Source organism: Amphibalanus amphitrite, unplaced genomic scaffold (genome assembly GCF_019059575.1).
Source record: "Amphibalanus amphitrite isolate SeventyFive unplaced genomic scaffold, NRLGWU_Aamphi_draft 000185F_arrow, whole genome shotgun sequence".
NCBI classification, from domain to species: domain Eukaryota; kingdom Metazoa; phylum Arthropoda; class Thecostraca; order Balanomorpha; family Balanidae; genus Amphibalanus; species Amphibalanus amphitrite.
This window is the reverse complement of record NW_024881680.1, coordinates 741,526-768,125: the sequence shown is the minus strand read 5'-3', so window position 1 is coordinate 768,125 and position 26,600 is coordinate 741,526. Positions and strand designations below refer to the sequence as shown.

The following is a 26,600-nucleotide window of genomic DNA, read 5'->3' as shown; positions in this document are numbered from 1 at the left end:
CTTTAAAGTTGAATTTTGAGGTCACAGGTCGGGTCAAGGTCAGGTCAAACACCTGAAATCGGGCTTTCAGCAGCATGGACTTCAGGACTTCGCAATGGGCGCCTTTCGTCATAAACTCTGTCAAAACGGTGCACAATCCATCATATAAGGCCTACAAGAGTGTCAGCTCCATGTAAGGGTCAGTCAAGCATAGGTCAGGGTCAAGGTCAGGTCAACCGATATCCCACATATCTCCGAAAATCAAAACTGATATTCGCAGCCTGTGACACATGTTTTATTGGTCATTTGGGGCGTAGAACACGATGGTGACATTCATTTTATCATATGTGTAGGTACGTGTTTGGTTCAAAAAGTTCAATTTAAGAAATGCATGTATCATGGTCGTGAAGTAGTCACGAGAAATTGCCAAGATTCAGTTCAAGATTTTGTAAGATGCGGAACGATAATCAATAATCGAAGATAGCCATTTGATTGTTCATGGTATTAGCAGTCTAATGGCGTTTACGGCATGTCTGTATGTCTACTCTGTGATTTTATATGATTTTTTGAACATATGCCGCTTTTGGTCGAAAACTCAGAAATCATGACGTCACTAAAACCTCGATATCTCAAAAATTTTACGACCGATTTTTTGAAACTTTGTCACAATATACTTTAACCCGCGCCCCTCTGGGCTATTCAGCCATACGCGCCCTGCTGGGGGGGGGGGGGCAGATTCTGCCCCCCCCCCCTGTCTAACTTCCGAACCGATGGTCGTAGAAAGACGGGGAAAACGGCAATCGAAAGCTCTCAACAAGGCGGATCTTAAGAGCCCAATTTTTTTTGCTCAAGTAGGTCAGAGGTCATGTCAAGGTCAGGTCAAGGGTACAAAATGCAAGTTTCTACAGTATCGGCCGTGCGCCGTAGTTGCCGAAGAATGGACTGAAACTGATTGCCCAAAACGTGTTCTTAGACTACCAAGACAATATTCGTTGCATATAATGTCATTCAAAGGTCAAGGTCAAGGTCAGGTCAGGTCAGGTCAGGTCACCAAAAACAAAATATAGAAAAGGGCATGTGCGACACATGTTTTATGGGTCATTTTACTCATAAAATTCAATAAGCACACTCAATAAGTGATATGGACCACCTCTGGATGAATTTCAGGTCGAGGTCAGGTCAAGGTCAGGTCAAGTGAGGCCAAATTTTGAAGTTGGTTGTTAAGGCCTAAAAAGATCTGATGCAGTTTTTCACGACGAATCGAATGGTGCTATTTTTGTTTCCGTACGAGGTCTAGAACTTTTAAAAAATCATTTTTCAAAATTTTTGTGTCATAAAATTCTTCATAAAATTTTGAATAACTCCCACACTTTTGAACCGATTCTTCTAAAAATTGGTATGTAGGTGCACATTGACCACTTCTCTGACATATATTCCGGTTTTTTCGATACACTTAAAATTTTGGATTTTATACCTATTTTCCCAAAAAAGTCAGTTTTTTGAAAAAATTTAGGCCAAAATCCAAAATTTTCAAAAAACCGAGATAGCCATTTGATAGACAAAGTAGAATCACGTATAACCTTTTATGTTACGTCTTGTTTCCTTTAAAAATGAAGATGTTAGCGGCGTTTGAAATTTTGCCGTTTTTGAGGCGAAAATGGCGAACATGACGTCACTAAAACGTCAATTTCTCAAAAAAAAATCCGACGGATTTCACTCAAGTTTTTGAGGGAACGTGTCAAATTGATGTATGATAAGGTACTGAAAGTTTGGCGTCGCTGACGTAACGCGTTTAGAAGTTATTGGCGAAAAACGGGAGGGGGGCACATTCTGCCCCCCCCCCGTCCCAGCGGGGCGCGGGTTAATCAATTCCCTACAGGTACCCAAATTTTCGTTTTTATGCTATGGCACGGCGAAAAAAGTGGGGGCGTTTAACTCCCCCCCCCCCCAGCAACTCGCGGGTTAAATACCCCCAGCAGGGCACGGAATTCCAGGAGTCGCAGCGGGGCGCGTTTTAAACAAACTGTGCTCTAACGTTTGTATCATTTATCACATTTGACGATAACGAAGCGAAACATTCATTTGAAATCACTCTCGCTATGACCTATTGGGCCCTCCTAATATTTAATATCATGTCGCATTCCACATAATGAAGGATGAGTCATCGGTAAAATATCACGAAACCTTCACATCAGGAGCAGAAAAGAGCAAAAGGCTGATTCCTGACACTTTAACCGGGCAGTGAGCTAGTGGCCAGTGCTAAATGCACTCGGGCAGTGCTGAGTGCACCGCTTCAACTACATGCCGTGCCCAATATCACGTGTCCCTGAGGTACGTCTATTCCGCTTTCACGGCAAATGATCACGTGACTTTGCGTTATATCACGACACGCAGTCAGGTGACAAGCAACTGGTTGCAGCTATAGCGAGTGGCGTGACCCGACCCGCGTGATCTGCCCTCATTAGGCGCCACGACGGACCGCGCGAGACCGAGAAGGAACGCCATCGTCACGATAGACATTTTCCACACGTTCATCGCTGAATTACAATAAGTCACAAACCGAAATGTAAAAATATATATATAGGTATATATATAAATAGATATAATTTTTTGCGTCAGTGGAGATGCGAGCTCGAATAGCTCGTACACTCATCTACAACAGAAAGCCAATTTTATGTTGACTTCACATTTCACTCAATTACATATTCATTATTTCATTTATGTATTCATTATCTTATTAATTCAATTAATTAACGTAACTGCACGGCAGATCTACACAGCTAAGTCTCGTCCATTTATTTCGTTGCAGTAACTGGCGCCCGCGGCATAATAAAGCAGCGCGCTACGCTTTCCGTTGCAGTCCAAAGCCACAGCGGCAGCCCTCTTTTACAAGTCCTCAGCGTGAAAGCCTCTGTTGACCGTACCTCAGCAGGGGAGGAGGCACGGTTCCCGTTCGTCGACTGGACAACATTGATCGCACGCAGCGAGCCCATAAAGGCCATCCTAGCACCGCAGCGACCGGCCGGACACACCTAAGCTCGTCTCTGGCCATTTCATTACAAATGAGGTATGGCGCACTCCACCGCCTGAACGGCCATCATAAACCATTCAAAGATGATACGGTGCAAGTTCTTTATTAGATAATGTTGAGCCATTACAAATGTGGCTTCATAGACTATATACTTCTCGGGGCTAAAGGACTCCTGGTTGGGACCGCCCTCTGACGTTTTTCACGATTGCATTGCATAGGACGTTTACAATAGAGCTGGAAAATGGCATACCTCTCTTTCAATGTAAGCCGAATCATTCGAAATCAACCACATTTTTGCACTATCTTTGTCCACAGTAGCGGCCAACATTTTTAGCCGACAATAATGCAAACATACTCCGCAAAGCGTACATTTATTTGTAAAGTTTCATCGTCATATATATGCAAGCACTCGAATATGACAATTTTTTAAACTTTTAAACACAAACGTTTGTGAAATCCTCTTGGAAGGACGGCAAAAATTCCAGAAAAAATCCAATCGTTGTTATTCCTTGAATTCATTAAACACTTTAGTCAATACGTTGAAACAGTCATATCGTTTAAAGCTACCCCCGTGCGGAGTATCTCAAACCAGTGACTCGTCAAATTTCATTCTCTTGGCTATCTGGAACCGCTCCCCTTCAAACTTCTTTTGAGACATACTGCGTTAACAGAACGATGTACGCAATACAAAATACACACACATCTCCGAATCTTCTGAATTACAGTCCAGTGTTTCCTTCTTACAAAACCAGGTACGCAAATCATGCCCGTGAGCAAAACTGGCTTTCCGCCAATCAGATGTCAAAACTCAACCATCCAAAGAGCACATCGATCTTACACCACAGTTCTGTGACAGCCCAGCCGTGAGTCGCACACAAACTTCACTTCACCTCGATACGGACGCGCCTAACGGCTCACACCGTAAGACCGATCACTACACATGGTGAGATCTGTACATCAGTGACCCTGGCAGACATCGGCTCAGGCTCTGCGAACTCGCATCAACAGCGTCTTTGACACCCGATCGACGTCCTGGTACAAGGAACGAACGCATCGGACGCTATCGCCACCGTCACTGTCACCGATCTACTGCGTGACCGCACCCCAGTGGGGTCATTTCCGGACCATTAGTGTCGGTACTCAGTACCGCCTGATCGCTGTACTTCGCGATAACCTGACCTCAAACAGGTATCATCGTCAGGACCATAAGGATGTAGATGCTGCCTAGTGTCTTGGTAGTCAGGCATTTGGCTCTACGATATTACCCTGCAAGGCGCCAAGGCCAGGGCTGACAAAAGGACCGAACCAGGACCACGGCTTGTTCAGACCGAGACTGTGACAGAGGTCCAGGACTATCAACAGGACCACAACCTTGATGGAGGACCGTGACGGGATCGGCTCGGTCCCCGTGGTCTCTTACTTGCGACCATGTGTGATTGGATGATGTGAGCGGCACAGATGAGTAGACCCCGTTACGAGTCGACCTTGTGGACGAGTAGGGGTTACGAGTAGACGGTGTCACGAGTCGAACTTGTGGACGAGTAGAGGTTACGAGTAGACGGCGCTGCTGACGGATCCAACGGGCACGCTGAACAGCTGCTGCTCCTGGCCGTAGACGTCCAACACCTTCTCCGTCACGTTCCAGAGCGTCTCGCGGCTGCAGGAGGGACACATCGTCTGCCGACACGGGAGGAGGCGTCAGTCCACAGAGCCAAGGAGCTTAAGTTGAAGTGAGGGACTTGTGATTTATTCAAGACAGGGTCGATACAAAACAAACTCAATCTTGATTGTGCTGCCTCATCGTTGGCTCAATCTACGTAGTTCCTTCTACTTTCACGTAGAAAGCTAGCTTAATTCCCACAGCACAACTTCAATTTTTTGGACAAGGGTTATTAAATGAAGCGGATGTGGACATTTGCCGTAAAACAATATTTACGTCCTTGCAACGAGCTCATTCAAAAACAAAAAGCGATATAATATATGACCTCAAGATTGTGTTCTATTCACTATTCGGTGGTCTGAATTCACAGCATTCCTGTTCAATATCCGCCGTATCAAGCTCGCACAATACTGCGGACCAGTGTCCGTGACCGGTAACTAGGCACCGCAGCCGTCATCCATCACAAACAAAGCACCGTAACCGCCCCAATCACAGCGGCCTACGAGCCCCGGGCCGAGCCGCGTCCGCAAAACAATACCTAGCGGACAGCCGGCGCAGCGGCGATCAGCATCGCTCAGCAACGGCAGGTAACGCCGGTGCCCTCCACCGCGCCACGGGCTCCAAACACACCGGCTATTATGGCATCCGTCATCACCGGCTATTGTGCGTCCTACACGGTCAGTCGCATAATGTGGGGAGTATAGAGAAAGCGGCACACAGGTCGGTCGGACGAAATGACATGGCGGCGTCAGCAGCAGAAGCGATCGATAAGTGTTGAAATGCATCATTGCTGAGGGGTTTCGTACTGCGGCGACGTAGGCGGTGGAATGAGTATCAAATGAGCTGTACCGAGTCCCTGTTCTATCCAGTATTCAACAATACAACATCGAATATTCGGGCGGATAGCTGGACAATGTCTCAGCAAGCGTTGCAGTTGAAGGAAAACAGTAATTTATTTACAAGTAGCAAGGTCCAAAGGCGAAAGACTGAACAAATATTATTAATGTCAAGTGTCGCAGCTGAAGTGGAAAAACTGACATGAATAATCAATCTCATACCGTAGCCTAGAGTGCGACTTATGCAGAAATAACTGAGTGCGACTTATGCAGAAATAACTAACAGGGTCCAAGTAATCCGTGACCATGACAATAGCACATTACTAAATTTACTACAATTAATCCTATTCCAAGCTAGTTACATTTACAGACTGTGTTACACTTCATCGATTCAAGGGGACCGAATAGCCTTGGAAACCTGGAAACGGACAAGAGATCATACAATCACAATAAACGAAGGAACAAATGAAGCGATTCGACCTGCAAACCCCACATTGGAGCAGATCCTGCAAACGGTATCCCCTGGGGAACATAGTTAGGCATCAGAAAGTCATACCAATAAAAATAACGATAACATCCACAATACCAACATCAAATAGTGACCAACCGGGCCATCGTCATACGGCGAGCGGCAAATGGCTGCGCTTACTACCAAGAAAGCATGCGACAGGCCGCAGTCTGTTGCCATAAAACTCCAATATTCGGCTACGCTAGGTGATTGCCGATATGATGCGAGGACGATAAACCGAAGGTACGTATGTACATACGGAGGGCTGACGGGTAGAATGATCCAACGACCCAGGCAAGGACGAGTCGACGGTCCACCGAGCCCGGAAACAGGGCGCCGAAACTGGACCATGTGGACCAGCTGGACCAAAAGGACCAGGGGAACTAACTGAACTAGCTAGGCCACTCGGAAGTCCGGTCCACTACTAGATACTGTCAAAGGTCAGAGAGCACAGGTAGCAGTGGTGCCACTGGTCGATGTTAGCGGTACCGCACGTTGCTAGGAAAAACGGACACAGTTCACTAAAAGCAAAAATAATTCAGTCCTTCACACTTTCAATAGCAGCTCCTCTTGAACACACACTTCAATTGCTTCCATAAGGATGTTTGTAGTACCTAAGCAACGTGTCTTTTCGAGTCGAAATAAATGCAATATGCTGTTTATATGCGTAGCAAAGACCATTCATGAATCACAGACAGCAACAATTGCGGTATAATACTTTTGTAACGGTCGATGTTACCGGTACAAATACTTCTACAAAAGTAGGCCAACAACCATTCGATCACAATAAACACATTCATTACAGTAGAAGCACCCTAGTACAAACAATAACAGGCTGAATGTATCGTTACAGTCGCCTCGTTCCAGGTAAAAATCCGACGAAAGTAGTGGCAATAGCGCCTGCCGTGTGGTCGCGGATAGGTACTCTAACCAACCTTGCCTGTACCTACGACCTTCTAGAACCACGACGGACGGCAACCGCGGGCCGCCGTTCCGAACGGTACACTAATGACACAGCGAATGACACCGTTCGCTCCATCCATCATGCAAACGGCACCGGCACTGAGTTGATGAGACAGCGGGCTTTTAATGGAATTAGCGCTCCTCCGTACGTCGCACCGTCGCACAGAGGCCGGAGTGAAATGGAAGGGACAACTGTAAACCTCGCAACGGGCATGCGACAGACGGTCGTTTCGGAGGACAATCGTCCTCGAGGAATTATGCGACCGTAGCGGTGTAAATACCAGCAAAGTCATGGGTTCCAGCTGTTCTATCGCAGTGGGGGCTTTTGCTCGTAAGCCCGGCAGACTGATAAATCATCATCGAGACAACAACGGAATGGAGGAAACTGACACGAGGAATTTACACAGCAACAAAACGGGGCCCAGCCGAGCACCAAGTCACTTACATTAAACAAGAGACTGCATGAGACGTGGAAGACAAGCGATGTTCCGCTTATTGATCGTGAACTTTGTAAGCGAGCGTGCAACGATGGAGCCATAGGAACCTTGAAACAGCGAGTGTTTATTATTCATGGCAAACGAAATTATTCATAAGTCTGTTTTCCTGTAAATTATTGAGTTATGACTCGTGAAATTTCAAACAGAACAGGGCGGGCACATGTAACGATTATTAGATACAAATTTATTCATTATTTCGATCTATCCTACTTAGCTTATTGGAGCCAAGCAAACATTAAAAATAATCCAGCCAAAAAATAAAAACTAAGGACTCAACGGAAAGCACAGTCCAAAACCACAGAAAAAAGGTATACCAGTCAAAACCACATCAAAAATCCAGAAAGCACATTTATGAACACGACAAACGCGTAAATCGTGTAAAGCATTACCATTAAAATGAATTTGGACAAATTCTTTGGAAAACTACGATAAGGTGCATCACCAACTTACCAGTTATCCGAGAAAAAACATGCCTGACAAGTCCATGACATTCCCACATTCTAAGAAAAAAAAAACAGACTAGTAAAGCAAATTGGACACTTCATGCACACCGCACAGTTACCACCAAAACACACACTGCCCACGCCGGGCAGTACCCTGCCATTGACAATGGACATATGCCAGCCAAGACCTCACCACCCGCCCCACCCCACACACGCGTAGGCGAGCGCTGAGTACCTACCTCATACCACGTTTTGCCGCCCTCCACGGAGCCGGGTACGTTGAGGCCGTAACACTGCAGTGACACGTGGATGCAGGCCAGCGCCAGCCACTGCGGCTTCACGTCCAGAATAAACGGATCCATGTACGAGTCCTGGCGACACAGAAAGGGGTTCAGGTTCAGAACGAAAGGGTCTGACGGCAAACAACGAATGAACGAGCCCAGCACAACGTCTCTTTACAGGACCCATCAAACATAATGTTACCAGCGACCAGGCGCAGCATTACCAGCAGTTTTATCCGAAACAGGTGACCTGCAGCAGCTCTTCATGGCATCATTGTTCTACAACAGTGGTCGGCAGGTCCTCCGGGGTCGCGCCCCCTTTTTGGGCGCCAGACAGGGCCATTACCCCCACCTACCAGACACCATTGGCCACTGCTGACACAAGCATGTCAACACAACCAATCAACAAGCTTAGTTGTGTGCTAAACGGCACAGCCTATGCAGCGTTCTGTCAACTGATAGCTTCTGAGGAGCGGGACATCATCCCGCAGTCAGCTGTGGATACAATATATACCTAACCTTGCTTGATTGATCTCAGGCTGCCTTTTCTAAATGGGATCAAAAATATAGAAGTAAACAACAAACTTAGCTTCTAAGGGTCTCTCCTAGGCCTGCTTTGGTACGTCTGATTAGGCATGATTAGGCTTGAACTAGTGATGTCAATTACGGAAAATCGGAATACCGATACCAAACCAAATGCCAACCAAAACCACGGGAAAATATCGAAACCAAACCAACTTGGAAAAATAAGGGAAATACCAAGTTTTTACCGATTTATTAGCCTCTTATACATTAGTGAGGGCTTATGATACCAACAAAATACCAAACACATTACGATTGAAATACCAAATACCAAGTTGGTATCGGTTTGGTATCGGTATACCAAAAAGTTGGTATCCGATTGACATCTCTAGCTTGAACCCTAGGGCGCAAAGTCGCGTGTCTATCCCATCAAGGGAGACGTTTATTCTAAGAAGATCTGCTTTTCTCAAAGGCCCCAATTACCCCCGCCGAAAGGGCTCCATTACCCCCAAAGGGGGCATGCCCCACCATTTGCCGACCCCTGTTCTACAAACATTTTTGATAACCGCACGAGAAACATCCATCATAAGGTGTAAGAACAAATAAAAAGGAATAATGTGTTTTTACCCTCACCCTCCCCTTGCAAGCTCTCAGAAATAGTAGCCTCAAAATCAATATTGTTCCGTACAATCATAAGTTAACAAGACGGGCGAAATCATATGGACGGTGGACGTCATAATAAAGTGGGCAGCGCAAGTAGCCTGGCATTAGTCATAATTCAGCACGATAAAACAGACCATAAAGTAGTGACGATATTGTACCGACACAATTCATTTGTCATCTTTGGACTCGGTGCGGTTAATATGACAATGCAGTTCTATCATTATCTAATGGACGTCAAAGATTCTAATTAACGTCAGACAGTAGTCATGTCATTGGCGTAGCTAAGGTAATTCCCACATAAGGCTCATAAGAGTCAATGTTAAAGAACGGGTGGCTTAACTGAAAAGCTGAACATATTTGAATATTTAGGAAGGGTTACGTAAGCAGAACGAGATTGTATCAAATAGACCCGCAGAAAGGAGCGATAAACCTACCAACTCGTACGCTAACGCTAAGTACCATCTACAAAGCGGGAAAGCGCCTAAAAATGAAGCGGATAGGGCGTATTACCCATTGGTTTTGCCTATGACATATAAGTCAAAGACCATGTTGGATATCAAATTTCATGTGTACGGCTCTAGGACCGTCAAAACCTAAAAAACGATCCAGAAAAGTGGCATTTGTTCCAGCCTTATCACCCACGGTGACGTAGCTCGATGATCACTTATAGTGGTGGGATTGGCCGGGGATCCGCGGCTCACCCTGAGCAGAGTCCAGGCGGTTCTTCTGAGCGGCAGCCGGTGGAACACGACGTCCCCCAGCCAGTCTTCCAGTGACACCATGTAGTGTAACAGGTACTGGGGACAGGCGGATATGAAAGGTTACATAACGCACTGTTACACCACACAGGTACTGCGGAATGTATCCAGGTCAAACGACCCGCGTCCAGAAACACCACGTACAATCACAGGCATCACTTAATGGCACACGTCATCTGTTACAAATAACATTTGAGACCACCATTTCGACTTTTATCTTCCTCTCCTTCATATCGCCAAAGAATAAACTGCATTTCGCCCCAGCACTTCGACTCTCCCATCCTTTTCATCGTCTAACAGCCTCACCCTCCCATTTTGCGCTCTCTGCAACTCTATTCCCTTCCCATCCTCTCTCCATCCACCCTCTAGTCCTCCAGCTTTCCCCTTCCATACCCTGCCCTCTGCCTCTCCACAACTCACCTTGTGAGGATGTTCAAAGTCCGTGTTGAACCGCAGCATCCTGAGTACCAGTAACTCAGCCTGGACCAGGGCGTCACGCAGGTTCCAGTAGGCCTCGTCCATATCCAGTGGCCGCCCACCCGGCCTCAGCGTCGCCTGGGTCACGTTGATGACGTCACGGGCCTTCAGTGTTTGGTCCTCTAGCTTCCCGGCCAAGTAGAGGCAGGAGCCGGCAATCAGCTGAAGGAAGGCAGAGTGAGGAGTACGAGCTAGTCAGTTCCGCGACAGGTAAGGTAGCAGGGTACCGCGTTCGAGAGGGACAGGCGATACTGACCAAGGGGCAATGATACGGTGCTGCCATCTGCGATGGACACGGTTACGGAAACAGCGATGGGTAAAACGACGAATGAAGCATGAGCTCGTTAGAGGCAAGCTGGAAATGATATTGTAAGAATCTCCCAATTCACGATCGATGGCAACACAAGTCAAATTCCTTGTGTTGCCATCGATCGTGAATAAAACTCAATCATGTCTGATTATTTACAATCTCCCAATAATTAGTACACATTTGAAAGGACTAGACATTCTGATCTTGATGATAATCCCAGAGTCATTGACTCATTATTTCTCCACTCTCGCATCATACGAAGCTCTTTTTCGTCGGTAACTCACGTAGACGTCGTAGTCAGTCGTGTTGACCTCGCGGAAGAACCGATGGAACAGCACGGACGCAGACGCCACCGTCATTACCTTGGCATCCAGTTTCATTCCTGTGTCACCAGGTGGCAGGACAGTCAGTATTTTATGCATTGATTAGCCTTCCAAAACAAATCTTTGATTAGTCCAATTGAAAAAATAGGTACATACAAATAAGTTTCAACATCAGTTCATGCCAGATTGATCAGTTCAGCTTACCACATTCATGAAGGAATCTTGCACCAGCAACCTTGTCTTGCCTTTTCTTATAGTCAATTTTCTTGCTGGCCTGACTTTTAGACCCTGATGAGGGTAGCAGACCAAGTAAAGTTTCCATGGCTTTACCTGTGGAACATGGAAGCATGAAATGCATTATATCAAAATGCCTACCTATTTTGACTTGAGATATTCTGCTAAGAACCCTAATTTGATGAGCAATAAGAATGTAGTGAGCATTGACACAAAGCAATGACAAAATATCAGTACAGGTATGCTCCAGAATGAAAACATTTCCAATGCAAACATTTCCATTGCTTCGTAAGAGGCTAGACCGGCCCGAACGCCTACAGTGCGATGGGCGCTGTACACTGCAGTTCAGAGTTCAGCAGGCGCGCAGTTACGGCGGCTGGCTGTAGCCACACCTCAGCGCACCCGGAAAACGCTTGGTTCGAGTCTGAAGCAGTTTGGATGCGTGCCATCCAACTTATATCGTACCGCCATTACTTGGTGAATGAAAATGAGTGAAAAAATCACTGACTAAAAAAATGCAAACAAAACATATCCAATTTAAGATGTGATCGATAATTTCCAGAAGTTTGCACATGTTTACTCTGCCACATTCCTCTCAAACAAGTTGCAGCACCGATGACATTCAACATCTAAGCTTCACCAACAAGATTTGCTTATATTACTTGCATAATGCATTGTGCACAAAAGACAACAAAATAAAACTATAATCTTGTTTCAATAGGCATCAACTGAGAGCTATGTTTTAAAATCTTTGACTTCACAGTTGCCAGCAGAGCATGGTTCTATTGATACCTATTATGGATATAAAATCATATCAATGATCAGTGAATTAAAATGCTGCTGATTAGGTGTGAATGCAATTATGCAACCACAATAGACCTGCTAGTTGGCAGTTGCTAGAGCAGCATCCCACATCATATACAAATATATCAATAATGTCCCTCATGCTAAGGCCTAGAGAGAGACAGAGAGAGGAAAAAAAACAATAAAGCCTTGGCTGAGGATGGAGACAAAACCATGAAGCTGAAGTCATTACACTATACCATGTGAAATTATGATTTATTTTACTGGTTGAAGGATTTCCAAAAGCACATACCAATGCTGACAAAAATGACATCTCAGTCATTGGAACTGAAGCTCATGTCCAGCCTGGCCCTCAAAAGTCATTTGATTGCAGTCATGATTACCAAACTACTGTGCCCTAGCTGACCTAATCCAAGTTTCCATTTCAACTTATCATTACTTCCATTAATACTTATGATTTTCATCCAGGGTTGGATAGATAATTCAGCTCCATTAGTTGACTGTTTGATTCTCAGCATTGATGCACTAACTAGCAGCCACAATCTTCATATTTATCCTGATAGTAACCAACCATACCAGTAGGCTGATAAGCAACCTATCTTTTGCTAATGTCCCTAAAAAGCAATTAAGGGTATGCTCAAATGAAACTAACATGATACTGATTATGCTTCAGAAGAATCACTGACAGTACTTAGACACTAGACAGCCAATATGCCAGCATTTAGAGATCAACTGGAACCCATTGAGCCAGGGGACATTAGTCCATCTGATGGGGGAGATGTTAGGAGTAGCACCAACCATGTGCATAGTAGATCCAAGTGATGGATCTATGTTCTCAGTGGATCTCAAAGCAAATCAAAATGACAAGCTGGGATCTAGGATTTCATTGGATCCAACTTCCAAAACCAGATCCCACATCTATTTCAATTTAATTGAATCTGTGCACATCTGGTTAGCACAATCCAGACCTGTTGTGTTGTGTTGTGTTGTGTTGTGTTGTGTTGTCCCTCCAGGCTCTGGTGAGCTGTAGCCTAACGGCTCTGGAGGTACCTGGCGACCCTCGCCAGGGCCGCCACCGCGTCGTCCCGTCGCACCTCGCTCAGACTCGGGAAGATGGTGCCGAAGATGCGGAGCCGGGCGTTCATCAGCGCCGGGCACCGCAGAAGGACATGGTCCGGGGTGTCGGCCTCTTCGCCGCAGGCTCGGCACCATCCTGCCCGGCATCCCCGATCACTGCACTGGGCGCACTCCGGCGATGGGTGCCGCCCGATTCTGTGCAGGTACTGGGCTGACCCGGACCAGTGTCCTGCTCGTAGTTGGTGGGTCTCCACTGCGTCCAGCCTGTTGGGTCCACGAATCGGCGGCGGGGGACGCCCCTCCATCAGCGTGCGGTACCAGCCAGGAGGCCACTGGCTGGTGGTACGGGCACGCGCGAGTCTCGTCGCAGCTCGGTAGACCGTGGTCACGTCAACAGGGACGTCCTCCTGGGGGAGAGTTGAGGCGTCTTTGGCGAGTTGGTCCGCGCGCTCATTCCCCGGGATTCCGCAGTGGGACGGTATCCACTGTAGGAGGACCTGGCGGCCGCTCGACGACAGCTCCAGCAGGCTGTCCCAGATCGCAGTTGCGAGGGGCGATGACTGCGCAGACGGCCCCTCCTGCAGCCTTCGGAGAGCCGCTTGAGAGTCTGTGCAGACCACCACTGGATCCTCTGTGTGCGCCGGGTGCTGTCGCAGGTACTCGAGTGCTGCGTTGAGGGCTACGAGCTCCGCCCTGTAGCTCGAGCAGAGTTTGCCGGCAGCGACCCGCAGCTCCCGGGTCTCGCCGTCCGGCAGCTCGAGCAGAGCTCCAGCACCTCCGCTGGCGACTCCCCCGTCGGCCGCGCCGTCCGTCCATACCCACGTGGCGCATTGTGGGAGGCCGCTCAGGTGGAGAGTGGCTACCTCCAGCTTCGTCTGGGCAGATGCTGCTCTCGGCGGGAGGCCGGGCCCGACGTCCAGGCGGAAGGTCACGCCGTTCATGGTCACCCATGGGGGTCGCCGGCTAGGGAGGATGGGCTCGATCGGCGACGACACGCCAGCCGCCTCCCAAACCTCCGTGCCCACCTGTCTCCAACCAGTGACAGAGGACAGGCGCGCCGGCACCACCTCGTCGGCGACGGTGCGGAGCGGGTCCTCGCGCGGCAGGGCTCTCGCCTTGGCCAGGAAGCGGGCCGCCAGCGAGAGACGCCGCGCCGAGACCGGGGGCATACCGGCCTCCGCCAGCAGCGCGTGGGTCCGTGTTGAGACGGGGCAGCCCGTGATCACGCGCGCGGCCGCCCGCACTTCACGTTCGAGGATCTCGACGTGGGAAGCGGGCGTGGCAGGCAGCCAGGCCGCAGCAGCATGTTCTTGGGGCCCCTGACGTATCCATTGGCCACCGCTCGAAGTTGCTGTTCTCGGAGGCCCCAGTCACGCCCAGTTAGCCTCTTGAGCTGGGCTATCCGAGGGCGAGTCTTCTGTCGCAGATTTCTGCAGTGCGCCCCGAAGTGGAGGGTGCGGTCTAGTGTAACTCCAAGGAGTTTCAGCTGGGCGCCCGCGGCCACGGTCTCCCCTGCTACCTTGATGTAGCAGTCGACTGCGTCTTTGGGGGCTTGAGAGAGGACCAGCACCTGGGTTTTTTCGCTCGCCACCCTCATCTTCGAGGCGAGGGCCCACTGCACCAGGACATCAGCCGCTTGCTGGGCTCTCCGCCGTGCGACCAGGATGGTGTTGCCAGAGCACAGCGTCGCCGTGTCGTCGGCGTACATGTACGGCGTCGTACCTGGGATCTTCTTCAGGGCGTCTGCCAGTGGCGCAGCCCAAAACAGAAACAGGGTCGGCGCCAACACGGTTCCCTGTGGCAGACCTGCTCTGAAGATTCGCTCGCGGCTCTTGGTGCCATTAAATTCTGTGTGAGCTCGGCGGTCGCGGAGGAAGCTCCAGATCCAGGTGATGAGGTAGAGTGGTATGCCTCGTTGCAACAGTCGGACGCGGAGTAGCCGATGATCCACCGTGTCGTAGGCTCGGGAGAAGTCGAACGCCGTCAGGACGTAGCGTTGGGCCGTCTCGCCGTCCGCTGGCTGCTTCTTACGCGATCGCGGGCGCTGCCATCCGTCCTGAACCTGCTACACCAGTCGCCCCAGGCTGTCCTCCACGGAGCGGCCCTCACGGAAACCCACCTGTTCGGGTGGGATTAGGTTCCGGGTCGCTACCACGTGGTTCAATCTGCTGAGGACTAGGCGTTCGACCAGCTTGGAGACGTGGCTGGTGAGCGCGATTGGTCGGTATGAGGAGATCAGGCGCTTGTCCTTCCCGGCCTTTGGGATAGGGCAGATTGTGGCCTGGCGCCACTCACGTGGGACGGCTCCTTCTTGCCAGCTGCTGTTGATGGCGTGCAGGAGTTCCCGTCGCGCGGTAGGGCCCAGGTGGAGGAGCATCTCAGCCGTGATGCCGTCGGGACCGGGTGTCTTCCTCAACTTGAGAGATTTCAGCTGCCGGACCAGTTCGTCCATGCTGAAGGCTCCGCAGCATCCCACACGGGCGCCGTCACACTCTCGGCACGTGGACGGGGTGAGGGCCTTCCTCTGCTGCTTCGCCAGGCGGTCGACCTTGGGAACCCTTACTTGGCGAGAGACCCAGGCGTATGTTTGGCAGAAGGCGTCGGCCTTGTCGCCGTCGTTGACTAGGAGGCGTCCTCCGTGTTCCATAGCCTGGCCGTCTCTGTGGTCGTCGTCGGTCGCACCTTCCCATCGTTTGAGGATCTTCGACACTCGGCCGATGCTGTTGGGCTTGTTCAGCTCCTCGGATACCATCTGGTGGAATCGTTGGCGGGAGACTCTCGCCTCCACCTCCGCCGCTCGTCGTCTGGTTTCAACATAGCACTGGATCGTCTCGGGGACTGCGGGGTCCACTCGGGCCTGTGCTGAGCGGCGGTCCGCGATGGCCTCCTCCAGCTCCGGGTCTGTAGCCCAGGGCTTCGGATCAGCGCGTGCCCCACGAGGGATGTGTCGCGCGCTGGCTTTCTGTAGAGCCGCAGCGAGACGCGTGCACAGCTGCTGTGCCGTTGCACCCCGAGGAGGGTCTGTCAGGGCCGCTTCGCACTCCGAAGACCAGGCTGACCAGTCGGCTTTCTTGAAAGCCCACCAGGCCTTGCGGACTCGTCTTGAGCTGCTGAAACCGCTCCGCACAGTCATCTTCATCACCCGGTGGTCACTACCGAGCGAGTCGTCCAGCAGCCATGATGTGCGGCGGGCCAGGGAGAGGGCGCACACCGCGATGTCCGGTGCCGTCTGACTGTCCACTCTGGTCGCTTCTCCAGAGTTGAGGACCGTCCAGCCGGTCCGGTCCAGCCAGGTCGCCACTCGATCCCCCACGTCATCTGCCGCATCACAGGTCGAGTCCCACAGAGGATGGTGGGCGTTGGAGTCCCCCACCACGATGGAGTTGTCGTCATTGGGGAGGAGGTCTGGATCGAAGTGGTCCTCTCGTTGGTCCTCCGCTGATGATCTAAGAGGCGGGCGGTACAGAGTACAGACACCAGATATCCAGCGGGCGGTTACCCAGTATCTTCACGCCACAGATCTCCGTCGAGTCATCCGCAGCAGCGAGGGGACGGTCCGTCAGGGGGGTGAAGTGGACTCCCGCGCGAACGTAGACCGCCACGTCCCCACCCTTGACAGACGGTGCACCTGTGAGTCGTCCTCGTGTCCGTCTGGTGACCACTGGGGGCTGGAAGCCCCGGATCCTCGTTGCAGACCGGGAGAACTCGCCCTCTTGAACTGCTACCACATCCGCCTTGTTTGACAGGAGCCAGCGTTCGAGCTCACCAACTTTGGGTTGTAGCCCGTTCGCGTTCCAGCACACCAGGAGCAGGAGACTGCGCTGTTGTCGGTTCCTGTGGTAGCGTCTGTTGCGGGCTCTTCTCCGGCCTCCGGGGCCCCCCGCCCCACGGCCACCACCCCCGTCGGTGCTCACGGGGGCGGACACTGCCGGGCTGCTACTCATCTAGCAGGGCCGCCCCGCGCTGCGAGCGCAGGTACGGTCCCGCCAGTGGGCATAACGCGGCCCCGCGCGTGAAACTGGAGTCGATGGTGCCGGTGAAGTAGTCCGAGTCCGTTGAAGTTGGAGTCCGGGCGACGTAGCGACGAGACGACAGCGACGATCGGGCAGGGATCGCCAGGCGCCTCTCGGAGAGGGCGCAGTTGGACCGTTTGGTTTCCCCGCCGGGTCTCCCCCGGCAGGGCGGACCGGTTGACTGACGTCGTCGGTCCACACTCCCCACCACTTGACGGCGGTCCATCCAGGGAGCCAATCCAGACCTGGTGGGGCCGTCGTGACCTGTTGCCAGGGGGTCTTATTTTGAACTTAATTTTTGTGTTAATATTTCATTTTTGTGTTTTTTCGTGTTTATGGCTTGTAGGAAAGGCGCTTTGGTTTAAGCATTTTGCTTTTGCACCAATTCGTGATTATTTTCTCTGGTGTTTCTTGTTCTTGGTTACCAAAATATACTTAACCCGGCAGGCGGTGGGCCTACCAGCCACCTTCCGCGCCGTGGGGGGGGGGCATTTTTTGCCCCCCCCGTATCTCCGAAACTACTGGACGGATCCGGAAAATTCAAACGGCGTTCGATAGCCCTGTCAAATTTGTCATGGGAAACCAAATTTCATTGACCTCGGGGTCACCGATGACGTCACAGGTCAGGTCAAAGATAAAATGTTTCACCGTTCATGGGGCTTCTAGGGAAAGCGCTATAACACCGAGTAAAACGCATTTTGTCGCAAATCAGCGATAAGGCGTCAGTTGTCTAGTACATATGTTGCTATTAGAGGTCACTGGTCATACCAGGTCAGGTCACAGGTCAGGTCACCAAAGGTCACCAAGGGTCACCACATGAGCCCAACTTTACTGAGGTTATGCGATGCATGTTTTATGGCCAGTTTTTCATTTCCAACTCAATGGTGTTGGTTATAAGACCATTAGGTACGGCTTAGGTCACTTTCTGGTGGAGGTCAGGTCAAGGTCAGGTCAAAAAAGGTCAAATTTCAAAGTTGATATTTTTGCATAAAATGGGTATCGATTCGATGCAGCTTGTCACGGGGAGTCTAATGGTGGTCTTTGTTTTGCGCTACGAGGTCTAGAATTGCTAAAAATTGAGTTTGAAAATTTAACGTCATCAATTTTGAACAGTTTTTTCGCTATAACTTGGCCAAAAAAAGAGGTATCGATCTCAAATTTGGTATGTGGATAGAAGGTGGTAGGGACTATCACATATATTCCGTTTTTTTTCGAAATTCAAAAAACTTTTTGGATTTTTTGGCTATTATATTCAAAAAATCTATTTTTTGATTTTTTTGGGTCAAAATCCAAAAAATTCGAAAAACCGAAATAGCGGTTTTGTAGCCCTTTTGATTCCACACCTTTTATGTTTTAAACATTTTTCTGTATCTCTAAAGCTGTAGGCCTGACAGCTCTTCCCGCGAAACCTTTTTTTGGGTCGAAAATGGCAAAAATGACGTCACTCTGACGTCATTAGCGGCCAACCTATCATAGCCTTTGGAAAAATTTTTGGTCATCATGTGCGCTAGCTGCTCCCGGGAGGGTACTGAAAGTTTGGTGACGATCGGCGCAGCGGTTCTTGAGATATATTGAAAAAACTAAAGGGGGGGGGGCAAAAAAATGCCCCCCCCCCCACCGCCTGGAAGGTTAACTAAACTGAACTGAACTTATTGCCCATTACAGACAGGATTTTGGATTTTTCCAAATTCATAGAACCAAACTAGCTTTTAAAAAGGATTGCTCACCATAGTAGATGCTCACCATAGTAGATAGAAAAGAGGCATAGGGAGCGGATGCTCATAAGATGCTGCCTCTTCTCAATGTCATATGACGGTCATATCTGTTCTTGAATGCGTTGATGCTTGGACTCAGTACATGTTCAGGCAGTTGGTTCCATTGGTCCACAACTCTTGAGGAGAAAAATTGATTGCGTCTGTGCAGCCGATGCCTTGGCTTTTGCAGTCTGAGAGCATGTCCGCGTGTCCTTTCCCTGTTTGTACTGGTCTCTAGTTTCAAAAACTCTTCTCCAGCATTCACCTTGTCATGTCCATGGACCAGCTTGTAGACTTCAATCATGTCCCCTCTAACCCTTCGATCTGCCAGTGATCAGTGATGTCAGTTTCAGTTGGTCTAAACGATCTTGGTAAGGGAGATTGGCGAGTTCAGGTACGAGTTTTGTCGCTCTCCTTTGGATCCTCTCCAACCTGTTGACATCCTTTTGGAGAAACGGGGACCAAGCTTGGATGGCATATTCCATGTGAGGGCGTATCAGTGTTCTGTAAATTGGCAGGAACATTTCCTTGTCCATGAAGGTGAATGTCCTCTTCACTCTTCCCAGCATGGAGTTCGCTGCAGCTGCCGCTCTCGTCACCTGCTCTAATACTTTGAGGTCTGGCGTTATTGTGATTCCCAGGTCCTTTTCTTTTATGGTTGAGGTAAGAGTGGTTTCCCCCATTGAGTAGGTGTACAGTGGATTTTTTTGTCCCGAAATGCATCACCTTGCATTTATCTTCATTGAAGGTAAGCAGCCATTTCTTGGTCCACTGTTGCAGCCTGTCAATATCTTCCTGGAGGACAATCTGGTCATCAGGGCTTCTGATCCTTTCGTAAACTTTGGCATCGTCTGCAAAAAGTTTTCCAGATGACTGGAGGCCCTCCAGGAGATCGTCAATGTAAATGAGAAATAGGGTTGGGCCCAGGACACTACCGTAAAGCGGGGTGACTTTGTATCACTTTTGACCAGTTTGGTACAATATCTTGTATATCACTTGAGATTTCACTCTGGAAACTTTTTCATCATACCAATTGGACAATTCTCTATCTAACTGAGTACAATAAATGTCTTGAAATTTATCATAAATATTTAATTTTTTTACCAAAAAATTGATAATTCTCACCCAGAGGTCGGAGTGACTATGATCACTACATTAAAATCACCTTATGTGTGCCATAGGAGCCCTCAGAAGGGGCTTGTGTGATAAACTTACATGTTTTGAATAAAATCAAAGGCTTTGCTTGACAAAAACTCACACATTTTACAGTAAAACTATGAATCATTGAGGTATTAAAATAAAGTTGCGTGCTCCGGGTCTAAACTCACATTACAGAGCTATAAGCAGCAAAATTAGCTACTTTAACCTCTGACTTCAAGATTAAGTAACAGTCACAGATGTCCTAAGACTCAGTCGGGGAAACTATGGCAAAATCTGCTATTTTTAGCAGTCTGCTATTTTTAACAGAAATCTGCCAAAAATGGGTACGCATGTGACGTCATCGTACCCAATTATAGCAGATTTGGGTGCAGCCCCATACAAAAGCAGATCTGCACCCTAATTGAAGCAAATGCGCATCAAATGCCTGGCAGGTTCATGATGAGAATAGTGCTGAGAATGTCCTCTGATATTTTTGTTCAGATCCGACTATTTTCAAATTCATTATTTAAAAATAGTCGGATCTGAACAAAAATATCAGAGGACATTCTCAGCACTATTCTCATCATGAACCTGCCAGGCATTTGATGCGCATTTGCTTCAATTAGGGTGCAGATCTGCTTTTGTATGGGGCTGCACCCAAATCTGCTATAATTGGGTACGATGACGTCACATGCGTACCCATTTTTGGCAGATTTCTGTTAAAAATAGCAGACTGCTAAAAATAGCAGATTTTGCCATAGTTTCCCCGACTGGACTGAGATAGAGCAGCTCAATGCTCATCCTCCATCATCAGTATCTAAGCCTTTCCTTTCTCTTTCTTTATCTGGGTCTTTCTCATCTTTACCATTATTTTTGCTGGAGATGCTAGCGAATTTATACTTCATGCCAATGACAACAAAAAAAACAAGCTGTGACATGAACATGGTTATTCTAACTGGGACCCAAAGTGTCTGCTATAATGCTTCATTGCTTTATTTAACCATTGGCATAGAAAATACAGTTCACAGCAGCCAAATGCTCATTTGAGGCCCGAAATTGGTCTATGATCAAAGTCACCCCGGGTATCATTGTCACCCCGATTTACGGTACCCTGTGGATTGATTGACCTTGCACAATACGTCAATACCTACTGCTTAAATTTACGAAGCTAGTGTAAGAATGTAGGAAGCATGTAGGAAATGTAATCTTCTAATGTAGGAAGCAAAATTCAGAAGTCAGAAAAGTTCAAATGCATTTTCTCAAACTGAAACGCAAAATCAGACGTTTCAGAATTTTGGATTTTTGGGGAGATACAACAACAGCCCATGCGACCTTTCTGGATGCATCAGTTCTCTCATTAATCGGCCCCTAAGAATACCACAGACCCCGGTGCCAACACAAAATTCCAACAAAAATCCGCCGCACACACGCTGGGTCCGTAAATCCGAAGGAGAGACGGTAACGGAATCCTTCAAAAAAAAAACTTTCTTGGAAAAGGATTTTTTTAAAGTCCTACATTAGAAGATATTTCCTAAAATTTCGAAATAATATGAGCCATTGAATTCAATATTCTGTTCCTAGAATTATTCTATAAGCACACTTACAGTAACACAATACCTGTAATGCGTATTTTGTCATCGCTAAATTTTCACTGGTACTGAAATTTTGGCAGAGCTACCATATTGAAAAAGCCGGCAAAACATGCACGCTTGACAAAATCAGCGCAGTCCGTTTTACTTTCGCAGGGGAGCTGTGTTTTGAACTTTCTGTTGTTATTTTGATAAATTGTCTGAAGGAGATTCTTCAAAATACATTGAGGTATTGTTAATTGACGTCTAAACTGCTTTTGTTGAATAAGGTTATCGCATTGTTCTGTGAAGCGTCTGCCGTGTACCTATATACGATCAGATTATGATTTTCAACGCCAACACTGCCCATTTTTATCAGCTACTTAGGTTTATCTTTTCTCATCATTGCGCTGGTGGTAGCAATGATGTAATTGTTTTCTGTTATTCACACATGATTGATAATACAGGGCATTTTCGCCACTATTCAATCACTTGGTCTGCCACATTGATTAGCAAACAATCAGAATCACAATCTGTCATGCCACTGCGGCAGAATATTCTGCTGTGATGTCATACTTTGGGAGCTCTGCTCCTTGCTCTGCCCAATGGTGCATAATGCGCATGAGTCACGGCATAATATTTTATGATAAAACACCAAATCACCAAACCAAACCAAACCAAACCGAATACCTCAGGAACACCAAATGCTAGCTATCACATTGGAACTACCTACCTTCTGGCTAGATGGGTGCATTTTCTAGGAAATTACTTCAGTTATTGCTGAAGAAAGTAAGGGGGTTCTTTGAAATGTTGGGATGCATGATGATGATAGCTCTCATGTTTTCTGAAGAAAAAAAAAATGTACAGTTACTGTAGGTACTATATCTTATTGCCTTCTTACTTCAAATTCAATGCAAAGTAGTGTTTAAGATGTTTGCTAGTTAATATCAGAAAAGTAAATGTGGTAAAAAGCACTTAACAGTATTTGTTGTTTAAAAATTGCTAGTTTTTTAGTTACTCACCCAGGATAAGGAAGCCATTGTTCATGGTAATTTTTTGGCATCTAAATATTCTAAATCATCTTATTAATAACAAACAAAATCATAAGATTCCCAGTAGCTGGACACTGGACAGTGGACACAGTCTTTCACACTCTGTCTCAGCGACCACCTATCTGCCTGCAGCTGCTCCCCTCAACAGACTGTCCCTATCAGCACTATGCAGTCTCATATAGCTGCACCAGGTGGGTCACTAAAACCCAATTCATCTGTTCATCTCACCTGTTTGGGGTTCCCTTTGTCGGTGAGAGCCAAATGGATAGGTACAGGAATAAAGAGAAGGGAAGGATAGATAGAGCTCGCCCGATAGATGAGAAGCATCCAAGCGGGAAAGTGACTCCATGAGTGCCATGCCAAACCAATGAGTCTCAACAAGAGTGTTAAGATGCAAATAGTAACATTGCCATTATCGGAACACTATGTGCTTGTGCAGTCATGGAACACTGATTCATTTCGATACACATTCAAGATAGGTAGTAGGTACCTATGAAAACAGAGTATCACCCATTGTCGCAGATAACATAGATTTGAGTCTGGTCAAATGTGGTTCAGATACTACTTCCTCCGGTAGAGAGTTCCACGGAGCGACGCAGCTCCAGCTCCGATGCACCGGATGTTAAATAGGTCTGATTTTGCACTTTGCACTGTGATCCATGTTTTCGTGATTCCGAATGTTGTGTGAACTTTGCCTAGCCTACCAATGACAGAGAACCCCTGTGGGATAGTGACCCGACCATGTTGGCACCATTTTACCCAAGGCCATGTATAGGATTGTACCCCTGGCGTGACCTGTGTCACTCATATGTCTCGATGATGATTTGGTGTTGTGGAGCGCACCAGCAACGTATATGGCGCCCAACTCATGTGTCTCATGAGAATATGGTACCTTCCAGCGGTGTTATGTCGGCCCCGGCGGCACATACCGGACACCCCGGGTGGGCGCTGAATGGGGTGATATGTGATCGCTTACTATCAGACTTTGCTTACCGCTGAATGGGCTATCTGTCGGCCGATTCGTACCACGCTGGTGTTTTGACTAGCCACATGAGCCGTAATACGTTTACACGTAGAGATGAGATGGTGCAGTGTGTGTCTTGGATGGCCTGGCAGTTAACTGAAAACATTTAGCGTACTTGATGACCCCGAGGGGTCAGAGGGTCCGTGGAGTGCTTGTAAGAACCTCTGTGATAGTTGCAGGAACCTCTTTGAAGAGTTTCACCAGATGCCAGGGGGATGTAGTAACCGAATTCTTTCATTACTCGGATGTTTGTGTTTTGGTTCATGTCGTAACCGCGAGGCCATGCTATGCATTATTTAACTCCGTTTTTGGTTAGCTTCGACTGGTTTTTGAAAGTGTTTACCTTCTCCCTGTATCCAAACACTTGAATTCCGTATGAACGTATGAGTCTCCCCAGCCATCGTCCAGCAATGTTTAAGACGCATAATGGCCATGTCTTTCTTCTCAGCTATCTGTTTCACCCATAGTCTCACCCTCCCACCTCCCCTTCAGCCGGCGATGTCTGCGCAATATATTACCACATCTTCTCATCTGTGTTTCTCCCATTGACTGACAACTCCCCCCCCCCTCCCCCCCTCAGGCGGCAATGTCTGCGGGGACGTACGTGCGCGCCGTCTACCCGTTCACGGCCGGCGAGTCAACCGACCTGAGCCTGAGCGCCGGAGATGTGATCCGCATCGGACCGCAGCCGGTCGCCGGCGCCGACACCTCTGCGTGGCTGCACGGACAGAATGTGTTCTCACTGGCCAGCGGCTACTTTCCACGTGAGTTGAAACGTCGGTGGACGCCGGGATAGAATGGGTGGGTGACGGGGACAGGGAATTGGTGGCGTGTTGGGAGGGTTGAATGAAGCGGGGCAGGTCGACTTGATTACCCGGTAGATGACATTGAGGTGGGAGATGATGCCGAAGAAGGCGAGGGCTGTGGGTTGACATGGATTGAAGTCCGATCGATCGAATGAAGCAGAAGTAACTCAGCTCGGATTTAGGCTCTGGCATGCAAAAAGACATTATTAGTGCATCGGTATTCATTTTGTTTGAAAGTATTTGGCATGGTCATTCACGTATGTTCGTTATAATCAACGGCACATGTAAGTTGCGAGAATTTTAAAATCGATTATGAGCGTTCAAAATAGCTGAAGAATTATAACCATAGGGCGATGAACATTTAGATAGAAAGAAACACCTCACTGACTCTGACCTTACACATGCATCTGTAAGGCGCTGTAGCGTGTGTGTCTGCCCACACCCATGGCTGGTAAAGTTGGGGAGCGGCCGAGCGACTCTGTCGATCTGCTCGCCTGCTGCCGATGTGAGTGCCCGCTGACGTCGGTGACATGACGGGCCGGTACGATGGTGTGATGTCGCGCTGAACCGGTCGCCAGGCGGCGATACTCGGCTGCTCGAAATGCGATACATATTGCGTGCCAGCCCGTGCCAGTGTGTCTGGGCGAGTTAAACAGGCCTTTCGTACAGCTGAGATTGTACAGTTAGATTTGACATACCAGGGAACTCCTGTGACTACTAAGTGCCGCTCTGGGCTGATAGATATCTAATGTGCCGTAGAACGAGGTACTCTCCATCGGTCGATTCCTTGCCTTGTATGTAAGCCTATGCAGCCGCAGCATACGCTCTAGCCGCAGCGTCGCATGTAACACGAGCAATCCACTCGATGACCTTGGCAGGCAGCATCATGACTGCCAAGTATCAACACTGCGGTGCACACTCCCGCTCTCCCCTCCCTCTCCCTCACACCATGGGGCAAGGTCACCCCCCCCCCCCCCGCGATGGGCTCCGCGCGTGTTCCGTAGCCACCACAGCAATCTCTCGCCAAACTCACCGTGAAACTATCTGTACGGTGGGGAGCGTGATCGTCCTTCTCTGTGTCTGGCGGAATGCTAGCACCCGCTGGCCGTGAATGATGGGTCACGAATTGCACTCCGCTGCTGTTCTGAGACGCGTGGGCGGATCGGCATGCATGGGGACGCCATTACCTTGGTATGGTTGCAGATAATGCTGTGGTGAAACTGGCGAGGGGCCAGGAGGTTTCGTAGCAGTGGCCATGAACCATTGAGGATAGTCCATGCCAGGATGTGAAGTCATTCAACGGCAGGACGTGGATGCTTTGTTGATTTGACACGCATTCACGAGAGTCAGTGAGAGAGCTATATAAGGTGTGAGAATCGTGAGAAACATGAGTGAGAAATACCACGCCCCGTAGGGACGCCTTGTGATTCAGGGCATCATAACAGCACTCGTCTACCGACAGCCAATATCAGACCCTAACCTGCCGGGCGTGTGTTGATGTTTGCACGGCCGGCGAGTGAGGACGGCTAATCAGACCTCGGCGGGCCAGTTTCGTCCGTCGTGACTCCACGGCCACCCGCAGGCGGCGGCCGGGTCAGTGGCGGCTTATTTACCGAGGGACTCTGAGAGGCCCCGTTCACTGAGTGGTATTCGGGACGGAACGTATTGGGCGACCGTCAACAGCCCGGGGGTGAGGGTATTTGAGATGCGATCCCTGCGGGGTTGTTTATTGGGTCCGATAGATCGATATGAAATTGCGAAGTGGCTCGTAAGTAGCACATGACGCATAATGCATAGCATTGCATTGCAGGCTCTTTTCATCTGTTTCCAATTTGCATCCTAGGAATAGTTTATTTTGCTCTGAATTCTGATGGATT

At 48.7% G+C, this 26,600-nt stretch overlaps 2 protein-coding genes across 10 annotated transcripts in view; one reads left to right on the top strand and one right to left on the bottom strand.

The window, feature by feature from the left end:
- Positions 1 to 3,365: 3,365 nt before the first annotated feature.
- On the bottom strand, positions 3,366 to 21,730 carry LOC122384300 (cyclin-Q-like). 8 transcript variants are annotated; one of them, XM_043371585.1, is made up of 7 exons: positions 21,703 to 21,730; positions 11,456 to 11,581; positions 11,213 to 11,310; positions 10,562 to 10,780; positions 10,085 to 10,180; positions 8,157 to 8,288; positions 3,366 to 4,687 (listed from the first exon to the last, which is right to left on the bottom strand). In XM_043371585.1, exons 2-7 carry the CDS (start codon positions 11,571 to 11,573, stop codon positions 4,559 to 4,561), a joined length of 792 nt encoding a protein of 263 aa, XP_043227520.1. In that variant the 5' UTR covers positions 11,574 to 11,581; positions 21,703 to 21,730; the 3' UTR covers positions 3,366 to 4,558. The 8 variants fall into 8 exon arrangements, with proteins under 8 accessions (XP_043227520.1, XP_043227515.1, XP_043227518.1 ...); XM_043371580.1 differs by having other exon boundaries at positions 21,671 to 21,713; XM_043371583.1 differs by having other exon boundaries at positions 21,699 to 21,713.
- Positions 21,731 to 21,984: 254 nt separating this feature from the next.
- LOC122384298 (phosphatidylinositol 3-kinase regulatory subunit alpha-like) overlaps positions 21,985 to 26,600 on the top strand; it is a 151,731-nt gene continuing 147,115 nt past the window's right edge. Inside the window, exons 1-2 of one of the 2 annotated variants that reach the window (XM_043371574.1) lie at positions 21,985 to 22,091; positions 24,498 to 24,681. In XM_043371574.1, coding sequence (XP_043227509.1) covers positions 24,504 to 24,681 — 178 coding nt within the window. In that variant the 5' untranslated portion in view covers positions 21,985 to 22,091; positions 24,498 to 24,503. The remainder of the gene's footprint in view (positions 22,092 to 24,497; positions 24,682 to 26,600) is intronic. The other variant, XM_043371575.1, reaches the window with a different exon arrangement.

Bases quoted from the DNA above. Each gene is read 5' to 3' on its own strand.
- LOC122384300 (XM_043371585.1), bottom strand. From the start codon at position 11,573: ATGGAAACTTTACTTGGTCTGCTACCCTCATCAGGGTCTAAAAGTCAG. The intron at 10,781-11,212 runs GTGAGTTACCGA...GCCTTCCTTCAG, and splicing joins CGACTGACTACGACGTCTAC to CTGATTGCCGGCTCCTGCCT. The intron at 8,289-10,084 runs GTGAGCCGCGGA...CTGTGTCGCCAG, and splicing joins CCGCCTGGACTCTGCTCAGG to GACTCGTACATGGATCCGTT.